At 44.8% G+C, this 12,926-nt stretch overlaps 1 protein-coding gene across 1 annotated transcript in view; it reads right to left on the bottom strand.

Annotated features, from left to right (window-relative positions):
* Positions 1–7,137: 7,137 nt before the first annotated feature.
* Positions 7,138–12,926, bottom strand: part of LOC146959885 (protein NLRC3-like) — a 34,725-nt gene continuing 28,936 nt past the window's right edge. The window contains exons 6-7 of the mRNA XM_085772812.1: positions 8,394–8,562; positions 7,138–7,179 (exon numbers count right to left, since the gene is read on the bottom strand). Of these exons, the coding sequence (XP_085628938.1) occupies positions 7,138–7,179; positions 8,394–8,562 (211 nt within the window). The remainder of the gene's footprint in view (positions 7,180–8,393; positions 8,563–12,926) is intronic.

Here is a 12,926-nt window from a genome sequence, read left to right as displayed (position 1 = left end):
CTCATATAAAGTTTTGGTTGGACTAGGAACCGGCCTCCCGGATCTCCAGATGCACTTTGAGGAATAAAAAACTACTCAAGAGTATTCATCAGTATGAGGGGGAGTCAATAATGACTGAATTTCATTTTTTGGTGAAGTATTCTATGAGAAAAAAGTCCAGATGTTGTTTCACCAGATCAGTTCAGAAGAAACATGAAGAGACCTGAGCAGTTAGTACGAAGACACCGATCAACCACAAGAACCAGTTCCTGTTGACTCACAGTCACTATGAGCTGCAGGACCTCAACACACTCAACACTGGTAAAGAGGCTGGAGCAGGTCTCTTACCGGGAGCCTCCAGGTCCAGGTCCAGGTCCAGGTCCAGGTCCAGGTCCAAGACTGAAGTCTGGAGGATCAAATCTGGACCGGTCACTCTTCAGAGACCAGCTGGAGGGTCCAGGTCCAGGTTCAAGACTGAAGTTTGGAGGATCAAATCTGGACCGGTCACTCTTCAGAGACCAGCTGGAGGGTCCAGGTCCAGGTTCAAGACTGAAGTTTGGAGGATCAAATCTGGACCGGTCACTCTTCAGAGACCAGCTGGAGGGTCCAGGTCCAGGTCCAGGTCCAAGACTGAAGTTTGGAGGAAATCCTTTGGACCGGTCACTCTTCAGAGATGGACAGATGGATCCTGGAGACTCTGGTCCGTCCTCCTCTTCCTCCTCATTAACATTCATCTTCAGGACTTCAGTCAGTCTGAGAGGGCAACCAGAAACACTGACTGTGAGCTCAGACAGACAGGAGAAGTAACACACACACACACACACACACACACACGCACACACACACATTTGAAATATTTATTTATGCCCACATAATAAAGAAGTACAAGGCTTCTTGCACAAGGGACATAAACACTGCCAATGCAGTTGACAATGGAAGACGGTCAGACACAAAGCGCCTGGGCGGCTAAACACAGTTACATACAAAATGACCTACAGGTCAGATAGAAAACAGACATTCAAGGATACAAAAAACACCGTCTCCTCCAGATTGAACGACTACCAATAATAACTGAGACTGAGCAGTACCTGGCCAACTTTTTAGCTCTTCTCTTAGAGAGGCCAGCCATCTGAAGGCCCCTCACAACCAACTTATGCACATGCCCCAGACTGCCAAATATAAAGACTAGAAGTTTACATCTGTAGCCTATAGCTGAGACTGCCAAATATAAAGACTAGAAGTTTACATCTGTAGCCTATAGCTGAGACTACCAAATATAAAGCCTAGAAGTTTACATCTGTAGCCCAGCTGAGAGATGGTCTGTTTCAGCTGGTATTTTAGCACTTTGGTTAGAAAGGGATTATCCCTATGTTCCCCGGGTCCTATGTTCCCCACTGTGTATGTGACCGGGGAACATGGAATCCTTTTTAAAAAAAGGTTCCTATGTTCCCCACTTTTTTCCAAAGGACCGGGGAACATGCAATTTTCCAGATAAGTAGAGAGAGTCCATCGACCAGCAACAGCGGGGAACATAGGGCTCTTTTTTAGAAAAGGGGTTCTATGTTCCCCAGTATGTATTGCGACCGGGGAACATAGGACCCTTTTTGGGAAAAACGGGGAACAGAGGACCCTTTTTCAAAAAGAGGGAACATAGGTACGCTCCCGGTTAGAAAGGCCTCCTCTAGGCTGTAATCAAAGGTACAGCCGACCTCCAGAATGAGCACCTCTCTATGATTTTCATTAACAACAACAACATCAGGAGTATTAGCTGTTACAGTAGAGAACATTGAGACATCATTACACAGGCTGAACATACTCGGCTTCACAGTAGAATGTTTATACAGCATGATGGAAGACCTGAAGATAGAAGAGATATCTGCTGATATCAAATCTACAATTCTGTCATGCCTACATATGTAGAGCCCTCTGTAAACATGGCAACCATTTAAGATGTGAGACATGGTTTCAGCTATTTGTTCACTGCCATGGTGTATACAGTAAGGAGCATGACTTCCTGGAAACCAGATGGAGAGGTTCAGTTTAGTTGGTAAAACCTGCAGTCTCGCTTTTATAGCAAATGTAACAATGTTCTCATCCAGGGCAGCATTTCTGAGCACAGCGTGTGAGACAGAGTGGTCTGCAGCTGGGAGACATGCAGTCTTCCCTTGAAGTCTCAGCTCAGTCCATTGCTGCTGCTGCCTCTGTTGTTGCGCCCCCAAGAGGTGACCTCGAGCATTCCTCAGTGAGAGTAGATGTTGTGTCCCATGCACAGACTTTCACAGTTGCTTTTACAGAGATGTTGGGGTCAGATATAACTTCCTCTGAGACCTCCACGGCCTCAGAGTCAGACCGCATCCACTCCAGGGTAACACCAGCCCAGCAACAAGGCAAGGGCAAGGCAATTTTATTTGTATAGCCCGTTTTTTACAAACAGTTTGTCTCAAAGGGCTTTACATGGCATCATAACAACATCCTCTGCCCTTAGACCCTCACATCCACTGAGGAAAAACTCCATAGAAAACCCTTTTAACAGGGAAAACCAGGAGAAAGCTCAGGGTGAGCAACAGAGGAGGGATCCCTCACCCAGGACGGACAGACGTGCAATAGATGTTGTTACAGACAAGAAAACAGTTTATAGTTTATGCAACACAGATCGTTCAGGTCGGGCCAGTCTGACCAAACACCGAAGCCAGGAGAGCGGCTGTCCAGCTTTCCACTGGGTTTCCTCTTAAAGCCCAGGAAATTACACACACACACACACACACACACACACACACTCTCTCTCTCTCTCTCTCTCTCTCTCTCACACACACACACACACACACACACACACACACACACACACACACACACACACACACACACACACACTCACACACACAGACACAGCTGCAAATCCATTCCTCACGCTCCTCACCCCGGGTATCTGCTCTTCTTTACTTTTCTCTTCTCTTTTTTTGTAGCCTACGTCAGTTCGTCACAACTGGCTGAGACAAACAGGAAGTAGCTGTCCTCTGTCTCCGCTTTGTGTGGACACAAGTTCACTCTGACTCTTCTTCCCTCCACACTTGAGATTCAGAGACTTTAACGGTGAATAATAATGTTGTTTAACACTCACCTAGAGCAGCTTCAGCCTAACTCCTCTCGTCTTAAAATGGCGTCTGAACTAAATACTTTCACTTTCTCTGTCTCCTCCCCCCCTCTGTTTTATCCATTTTAACTTACACTGAACAGCTTACTTCGGCTGTTGACTTGTATGAGTACATAACTTACATAAGGTGCATTAATGGTCGTTGTAAGACATGCTACCGCGTGTTAAAAACAACATCAACAACAAACAAGTGAATAATCCACAGCAGCAGCAGTGAGTGGGCGGAGGGTTCAGTTCTAGTTTACATAAAGTCTCCCACTCAGCAACAACAATAAGACTTCCGGTGACTCCTTCACAATAAAACTTCTGACTGGCTCAACCACATATAAATATCATAGACTATATAAAGAAGATATCTTTATGTCTATGGGCTCAACCAATACTTGTTGGCTCAACACGAGGAGAGACTAAGTATCGCGAGACGTCGTGGCTCCGTTCTCGTGCCTGCTAGTAGTAGCAGAGTAGCATCAGCTGCTGCGCACTAAACTCAGGTAAGTGTTTGTCCTGTTTTACACCTGTAGACGACTTTATTCACCTGGACGGTTGGTGCGCAGCCTCATTTACAGTTTGCACAGTCGGATATTAAAACTGTGAAGTTATTAACTAGTTTATCTAACGGTTTTTATCATGAGCATGTAGCAGCTGCAGCAGCAGCAGGCTAACAGGCTAGGCTTTCACTGGCAGATTTTTCTACTTATTTCAAAAAAAAAAAAACATTCTGTTGTCCTGTTGTATAGTTTTATTGTTGTCTTTAGTTTTCTTGTTGTTGTGTTGTTTTATTGTTGTTGTTTAGTTTTTTTGTTGTGTTCTTTTATTCTTTTGTTTTCTTGTTGTTGTGTTGTTTTATTGTTTAGTTCTCTTGTCGCCTTGTTGATGTTGTGTTTCCCTCCATCTGAGTCGTTCCCTCCTGTCCTGATTATTGGTTGTTGGTTGTTGGCGCCACCTGGTGTTGATCACATGAAAATTAAAGAATTATAGAGCAGTTGAGTTTGTCTGGTGTTTGGATCAATGTGACACTGATATGTTGAGTTTAGTTTAGTCTTGTTAGTTGATTATAAATAATAAATAATAATAAATTATAAACAGAGACAACAAAAAAAAACAAAAGTTTTCCTGTAATAACACAAACCACTTTTAAAACACACAGCCTGGGCAAAATAAACACAGTATATGGAAGAAAAAATAATAAAGAGCAGAGGCTATTTACTAATATTTACTAAGGACAGTTCATACTCTACCACACATTTCACAACACAGGGTAAAAACAGACCAAACGGCTGTTGTCGTGTTTCTGGAGCTCCTCTGACAGAAATGTCTTTATAAAGTGACATTACTATAAATTCATAAACCAAACTGTTTTAATGAAAAAGTGTCGTTTGTAAAGAGTAAATCTGCTGATTCACGCTCCAGTCCAGTCGGCGGCGGTTTGACCAACCAACAAGAACCAACCACAGAAGAGCTTCCGGTCCAGTCCGTGTCCGTGTCCCTCTTGCACAATAAACAACAAATATTTTACAGAACGAACTGGAAACTCTGAATGTTTTATTAATATGAGTTAAATTAAACCAATAATCATTTAAATTCTCATATTATTTACCATAATTATCATACCAGAGAATTTCTAATATTGTCGTAGACTGGCTCTGGTTCTGTGCAGCCGCTGCTCGGTCAGTCGGACACCGAGTTAGCCCCCCCCTTCGAGACATTAAAGTAGAATTCCGGCCATTTTTGTCCTGATGGTCACCCAGTGTTGGGGGGAGCAAAACAACGTGACTAAAATTGATGCAGGCAAACCAGAGTTACCAGAGTTACCATGGCTACCTGGCGCTAGGGATAGCCACAACGCTAACCCATGGGGGCAATTCTTTCAACCACAACAAACACTCAGAAAACAATCAAATATCTATGGTGAACATCTGTAGGCGGAGACGCTCAGAGAGAAAAGTAGAGGTGACGCCATGAGTTAAATAGCTGCGCTTCTTTAGCCGATTTTAGGATGAAACTCTGAACGACCAGGTTATGAGCTAAGCATAAGTTACCATGGTGATCTACCATATCCACCTTCGTAGTACAGGAGAGCCCAGCTTTAGACTCAACATACCTCACTAACCCACTAAACTGGCTTCGCAGTAGCTCCACCCCTCTGGCTTGTCGTCGACTGCCGCCATTGTTGTTTTCATTCATTTACTTGCACGTCGCTGCGTCACGACCGCTTCACATCCACCACGGAACTCTAGTTCTGAGTTATGCACGTGAAGTAACGAGTAATGAGCCTGTTTAAATCGCAGTAATGATAAACGCAAGTGGCCACTGAAACCAGATGTTTGTGCTGCCAGTCGGACTCGGACGTGTGTTGTCAGTGCCTGGACTCTGTGCTTGACGCGGAAAGTTGCTGCATAGCGTATAACTGGAGCAGAGTGGGTGAGTTGTTTTTGTCTCTTTTCAATAGAAACCAGGCTAAGCTAACTGATGTTTGATGCCTCATATTATGGGATGGGACCCTGTTTGTACTGTTGATGACGTTTAGTGCTGTTCTGAGCATTATTTGTGGCTATAAGTGGCTTTCTGATCGGTGGCTAGTGGATCCGTATAATGCGCTGTTTGTTATGGTGCGGTCATTACTAAAGTTGCTACAACTGGAGAAGCTAGCGGTTAGCAGACTTCATCTCTCGAGGGAGGGTCTAACTCGGTGTTACGGTGCGTTGGACCATGGGTTAAACTTATGCCGGAATATCCCTTTAAGTGTTTAAGATAATAAAACACATTTCAATACAAGGCCTATATTGATATATATTATAATAACATAACAACAACCATGAGATTTGATTTGTTTGTTTTTTATTTTTATTACATTGTCCCGTCAGCCAAGGTTGAAAACTATATTCACCTGTAATAGATGAGACCAGACCTGACTTTTAGACTCACATTAGAGCAAGTACATATAATAAAAATACAATGATAAGATGTAGTAAGACTTTGGATTTACTTGTTACAGAAGCAGAATAAGTGTAAAAAGCAAAGGTAAATATCAAATATACATTGATTCATTGATCATAATAGAAAAATAAATAGTGTTTACTTTGTTGGGCAAAGACTAAAACAACGTGGCGCCCTACGCAGCAGGTAAATCTGTGAATTACAGTGTCCTGTAAGGGACAAACAGTCAGGTCAAGTCAAACAGTCAAACAGGTTAACTGCCTCACATTAATATGTTAACTGTCGTCATAGCAACCTGATCTGAAACGGAGGAGAGAGGTAGAGGAGGAGGAGGCAGAGGAGGAGAGAGGTGGAAGAGGAAGAAAAGGAGGAGGAGGAAGAGGAGGAGGAGAAGGAGGAGAGAGGTAGAAGAGGAAGAGGAAGAAAAGGAGGAAGAGGAGGAGGAGGAGAGAGGTAGAGGAGGAGGAGAAGGAGGAGAGAGGAAGAAGAGGAGGAGGATGAAGATGAAGAAAAGGAGGAGGAGGAAGAGGAGGAGGAGAAGGAGGAGAGAAGTAGAGGAGGAAGAGGAGAAGGAGGAGAGAGGAAGAGGAGGAGGAGGAAGAGGAGGAGGAGAAGAAGGAGGAGAGAGATAGAGGAGGAGGAGGAGGAAAAGGAGGAGAGAGGTAGAGGAGGAGGAGGAGGAGGAGGAGGAGGAAGAAGACACGGAAGAGAGAGGTAAAGGAGGAGGAGGACGAGGAGGAGGAGGAAAAGGAGGCAGAAGAGGAGGAGGAGAAGGAGGAGAGAGGTGGTGGAGGAGGAGGAGGAGAAGGAGGCAGAAGAGGAGGAGGAGAAGGAGGAGAGAGGTAGAGGAGGAGGAGGAGGAGGAGGCAGAAGAGGAGGAGGAGAGAGTTAGAGGAGGAGAAGAAGGAGAGAGGTAGAGGAGGAGGAGGAGGAGGAGGAGAGGAGGAGGAGAGAGTGACTAGAGGATCAGATGAGTCCAGAGTCAGTGATGATCTCTGTCAGGTCCAGAACACACAGGGAGGATGGTGGACTGGACTCTGAGAGAGACAGTGGAGCTGCTCTCAGGTCAGTTAGGAGGGAGGAGGTATGAAGGAGGTCTGGAGGTTTCCCACCTGAGAAGAGAAGCAGAGGACACAGGTGATGGATCAGTGATCGTCTCTCTCTCTGCTCTGATTGGCTGACTGTTGTCTCTCTCTCTGCTCTGATTGGCTGACTGTTGTCTCTCTCTCTGCTCTGATTGGCTGACTGTTGTCTCTCTCTCTGCTCTGATTGGCTGACTGTTGTCTCTCTGCTCTGATTGGCTGACTGTTGTCTCTCTCTCTGCTCTGATTGGCTGACTGTTGTCTCTCTCTCTCTGCTCTGATTGGCTGACTGTTGTCTCTCTGCTCTGATTGGCTGACTGTTGTCTCTCTATCTGCTCTGATTGGCTGACTGTTGTCTCTCTATCTGCTCTGATTGGCTGACTGTTGTCTCTCTCTGCTCTGATTGGCTGACTGTTGTCTCTCTCTCTGCTCTGATTGGCTGACTGTTGTCTCTCTCTGCTCTGATTGGCTGACTGTGGTCTCTCTCTGCTCTGATTGGCTGACTGTGGTCTCTCTCTCTCTGCTCTGATTGGCTGACTGTTGTCTCTCTCTGCTCTGATTGGCTGACTGTTGTCTCTCTCTGCTCTGATTGGCTGACTGTTGTCTCTCTCTGCTCTGATTGGCTGACTGTTGTCTCTCTCTCTCTGCTCTGATTGGCTGACTGTTGTCTCTCTGCTCTGATTGGCTGACTGTTGTCTCTCTCTCTGCTCTGATTGGCTGACTGTTGTCTCTCTCTGCTCTGATTGGCTGACTGTTGTCTCTCCCTGCTCTGATTGGCTGACTGTTGTCTCTCTCTCTGCTCTGATTGGCTGACTGTTGTCTCTCTCTCTCTCTGCTCTGATTGGCTGACTGTTGTCTCTCTCTGCTCTGATTGGCTGACTGTTGTCTCTCTCTCTGCTCTGATTGGCTGACTGTTGTCTCTCTCTCTGCTCTGATTGGCTGACTGTTGTCTCTCCCTGCTCTGATTGGCTGACTGTTGTCTCTCTCTCTGCTCTGATTGGCTGACTGTTGTCTCTCTCTCTGCTCTGATTGGCTGACTGTTGTCTCTCTGCTCTGATTGGCTGACTGTTGTCTCTCTCTGCTCTGATTGGCTGACTGTTGTCTCTCTGCTCTGATTGGCTGACTGTTGTCTCTCTCTCTGCTCTGATTGGCTGACTGTTGTCTCTCTCTCTCTCTCTGCTCTGATTGGCTGACAACAGTGCTGAAAGCAGCACAGACTGACTCCGCCCCCCTACTGACCTCACAATCTCCAGTCTACAGTCTGGACTCTCCACTAGATCATCCAGATCCTTCACGTCTGAAGACTTCAGGTTGTTTCTGCTCAGGTTCAGTTCTCTCAGGTGGGAGGGGTTGGACTTCAGAGCTGAGACCAGAGAAGAACAGCTGATCTCTGACAACCTGCAGTTCTCCAATCTGAATAAAGAATAAAAGAAGAAGATTAATTCATTGATGATCATAAAGATGAGTTTTTTCTTCAACAGGTGAATTTCAGTGTCTTTGTCCAAACATGAGTTGTGAGGATCTTGTGCACATTGTTGTGATAGAGATGAAGTGAGTAGATGAGCTGATACTGGACATTTTCTCCAGAGTTTCTAGAAAACATGAGTCGTCTGACTGAGAGAAATACGAGTGTGTGTGAAGGTTGAACTGAAGTGAACAGACATTATTCATGACCACTGAGTGAAATGAGCTGAAACTGAAGAATCATTCTCACACAACAACAACTGCAAATATTCAACAACCACTATTTCAAATGTCATTAATCAGTTCAATCAAAGTCAATGATTCAAGTTCTGAGTGAAGATCAATCAGGTTCAGTTGTGGATCAAAGATCTAAGATCTACAACAGTAACAGTCAGTGAACTGACCTCAGAGTCTCCAGTCTACAGTCAGGACTCTCCAGAAAACCACTCAGATCCTTCAGGTCTGAATCCTGCAGGTTGTTCCAGCCCAGGTCCAGGTGTCTCAGGTGTCTCAGGTGGGAGGGGTTGGACTTCAGAGCTGAGACCAGAGAAGAACAGCTGATCTCTGACAAACTGCAGCCCTACAATCTGAATAAAGAATAAAAGCAGAAGATTAATTCATTGATGACTAATCAGACGTGTCCTGATCAATAATCAATAGGACTTGGTCCTTGTGTTCTTGTGGATCTTCATCATGTGGCCTTCTACACATCATCCACATGTTCATTCATCAGCTGCTGCTGACCTCAGCTCAGTCTGTCAATATACAATCAATATCTGATCAATACCTGTTGGAATAAACACTGACTACAACTCTCTGATTTAGAGACTCTGATTCTTTTAGACAGATTTATATTTGTACGACTTCATGTCACTAACTTGCAGAGATGGGCACTTGAGTTTACGATTCGAACTCGAGTCACTTAAGTTGCACACACACAGACTTCAGACTCGACTTGGACTCGAACTTGGGACTCGGGAACAATCTTTTTTTTTTGGCTCGTGCCTCCATCCTGACAGGACGACTGACGATCTTTATTTTTATTTATAAAAGCAGTGAGTTGAGGACAAAGCAGTTGACAGCGTTCAGTGTCTCATCATCTGTTCAGAGCTGAAGAAGCTTCAAGGTGCGTTCACACCAGACCTTTTATTTTAAGTTTACATATTAAAGGAGCTTGAGGCAAGATCAAGGAATAAAACTCCTTAGCGATACAACGACCGTAGCGGCCGTCAGGGTGACTGCAGCCATCAGCCAAGCTGGTGCGGGAGCGCGCATCAACTCTCCACAGCAGCAGCTGATGCTGTGACAGTGACACTGTGGCTGAATTGGAAACGGCACAACGTTACTATACCAGTGTTCTACATTAATCAGCCGCCACAGTTTGGTTTGGGTCCGCCGCAGCAGTCTCTCACAGAAAAAAAGAACAGCTTTCACTATCTCTTATCTCTGCCAGTCAGCCCCTCTACCTGCTGTCTCACGACACACACACACACACACACACACACACACACACACACACACGCTTGGCTGTTAACTCTTTCGTGACCACACTAATTCCTCAGCACATCCGCTCAGGACCACATGTTTTTGGCTATTTGTTTACCTTTTTCTCACGTCGAACCGAACTCTGTACATCACCTAGAAACAAACGGTCTTCACGTGGTTGAAGAGTGACTTTACAACGTGCTCCTCGAAAAAACGGCGAGTTTTTCCGCCGTTTCGTTCGTGAGTACGAAGGAGAAGAAGAGAGCTGGGTTTCTCCAAAAACGGAGCTCCCGCTCTAGTTTCAGAGAAAAACGCACTTTTGTGTCAAGTGGCAATCGACTCATTTTACCGGTACTCTGCAGTGTGGCGTCTCCCAAATCATTTCTACGGCTAAATAAATATATTTGTAGGTAAATCTGGGGGGTGTGGCAGCGTGGAGAGCAGCGGTGCAGCGGTGTGGGTCTCTCTCATCATCTCTCATCCATCACTCATTCTGCTCTAATGAAGGAAATCAGCTGTTTATTATTCACTTATAAAGAAGCTTGTGGCTTTGGGTTGTGAACCTCCTCTCTCCTTCCATCCTCTCCTCTTCCCTGCTCCTCTCCTCCCTCTTCTCCTCTCCATGTCCATGTTGTCCTTCTCCTCTGCCTCTCTCTTTCTTTTCCTCCTCTCACCTCTCCCTCCTCTCCTCTCCTCTCCTCCTCCTCCTCCTCCTCCTCCTCCTCCTCCTCCTCTTCAGCTCAGTGCTCTCTTCTTCTCGTCTTATCAGCTGGTGATGTCACCCGCAGCCAACCTGTCTGTCTGTAATTAATACAACTAGTGTGTGAACACTTTCAGGCGCTCCTCGTTCTCTCTTTCTTCTCTTTCTGCCCCTGCTCCCCTCCCCTCCTCCCCTCCCCTCCACCCCCCCCTCAGTTAATCACAGTTGTTCCCGGTGAAAAGGAGCTGTTAACGGCTTGGTGCGTCAGGAATGGTCCCAGCATTCCCCACCGCTAATCGGACCGTTACGACTGAGAAGCTTTGCATTATGCAAATCACTGGCCGGGAACAGGTGACATTTGTAGGGGAGCGGGGCGACAGGGCGATGGAGTTTGGCTGATTTAGACATTAGTCCCTGTCACAGTGCAACCCTAACCTAACACAGCCTGTTGCCAAACTGACGAGCGATTGCAGCTGAGTGACAAAGCGATTTTTTTGGCGACAGCGACAGTGACAAAAATAAAAGGTCCGATGTGAACACACCTTCAGAAAGAACAAGTTTAGATTATAGCTGCTGCGCAGCGATGGGTCGGGTCCGGGCTACTATTAGGCAAATTTAGGCAATTCTGAGCAACAAACAGGAGAATAGGAAGACAGGACAGTTAACCTTATAATGTTCAATTTGCATCAGTTGAGGATTGAACTCACAACCTCAGGAACCAAAGACCATTGTCTATCGCACTGAGCTAATAGACAAGTGACAGTTCAATAGTGGCTTCACAAATTGAGTAAGCCATTCAGTGTCGTGTAGGCAGATTTAAAAACCAAACCACAGTAAAAAGAAAAATCCGTTTTTGAGGTAAAATAATGATATGTATTTGTAAAACATCTACTATGAGTCTAAGATGTTAGGAGGCTTCGCACATGGTCCAGTCCAAGCTATTTGGATTTTTAAACTTAGAGGCTTGCTGTGATGCCACCATCAGTACAACTGTCTTGTGTTTCGTGTTGAGGACAACTGACATTTTGATCTGTCATCATCATCATCATCACCCTTGCTGGGTCTCGAACTCACAACCTCTGACACCAAGAACCAGCTCCTAACTCGCTGAGCTAACTGGCTTCTGGTGAGACCTGCTGTGTAGCTTCATTTATCCACTCAGGTGAGTCAGTGCCCGGGCAGCTGTTGTGAACGCAGATTTCAAAAATGGTCAAAAAGTCAGAAATTCTATTATCTAAACAAAAATCTGTTAATACATAAATTGCATCTAGACAGCAAAACAGCTTGAGGACATGTGACATTTATGATCTGTCATTGTCATCATCACCCTTGCTGGGTCTCGAACTCACAACCTCTGACACCAAGAACCAGCTCCTAACTCACTGAGCTAATTGGCTGGAATTGAGACCTGCTGTGTAGCTTCATTTATCCACTCAGGGAGTCAGTGCCCGGGCAGCTGTTGTGATGAAATGGTCAAAAGTCAGAAATTCAGTCATCTAAACAAAAATCTGATAATACATAAATTGCATCTTGACAGCATGGAAATGTTGGTGATTTGTTTTTAATGATAAGTGTTTTGCTTCATAAGAGAAAATCTGATGTTTAAAAATTCCACACTCACATTGACTGCAGTTGTTCCCATGAGAGCAGAATTCAAAATGTTCTAGAAAATTCAGTTTTTGAGTTAAAATTCTGATATTTGCTAAACTTCATCAACCATGACTCCAGAATATTGTCATTTTTTTTCAGGAAGTTTGAAAATGTATTTAGCAAGAATTTGATGGTATATGTTTACAGTACTGTTTACAGTCAAACGTTTTCATGCACTGTAGGCTCAATTTTTGCTTAATCAAAAATCCAAGAAACAAGTTTTGTGGAGGACGGTCTGGAGATGCTCTGTAGCAAGTTTGGTGACAATTGAGCAAAAATTGTGGGAGGAGATACATTTTAAAAGTTTTACAGTTATTGAAAAAAACAGAGTGATGGACTTCATAATTTGTAATGAGTTCAAGTGGACAAAAGTTTCAGCAGTATTGAGGCTACATTGTGGTGAAGTTTCAACACTGTAGCATCTACCGTTGGTTTGGTAGGAATTTTTAAAGTTTTTAAATTTAAACGCTTATTGTGC

This window comes from Trachurus japonicus, unplaced genomic scaffold (genome assembly GCF_045865225.1).
Source record: "Trachurus japonicus isolate A0001 unplaced genomic scaffold, Traja_1.0 AP030951.1".
Lineage (NCBI taxonomy): Eukaryota > Metazoa > Chordata > Actinopteri > Carangiformes > Carangidae > Trachurus > Trachurus japonicus.
This window is presented reverse-complemented; position numbering and strand designations above follow the sequence as displayed.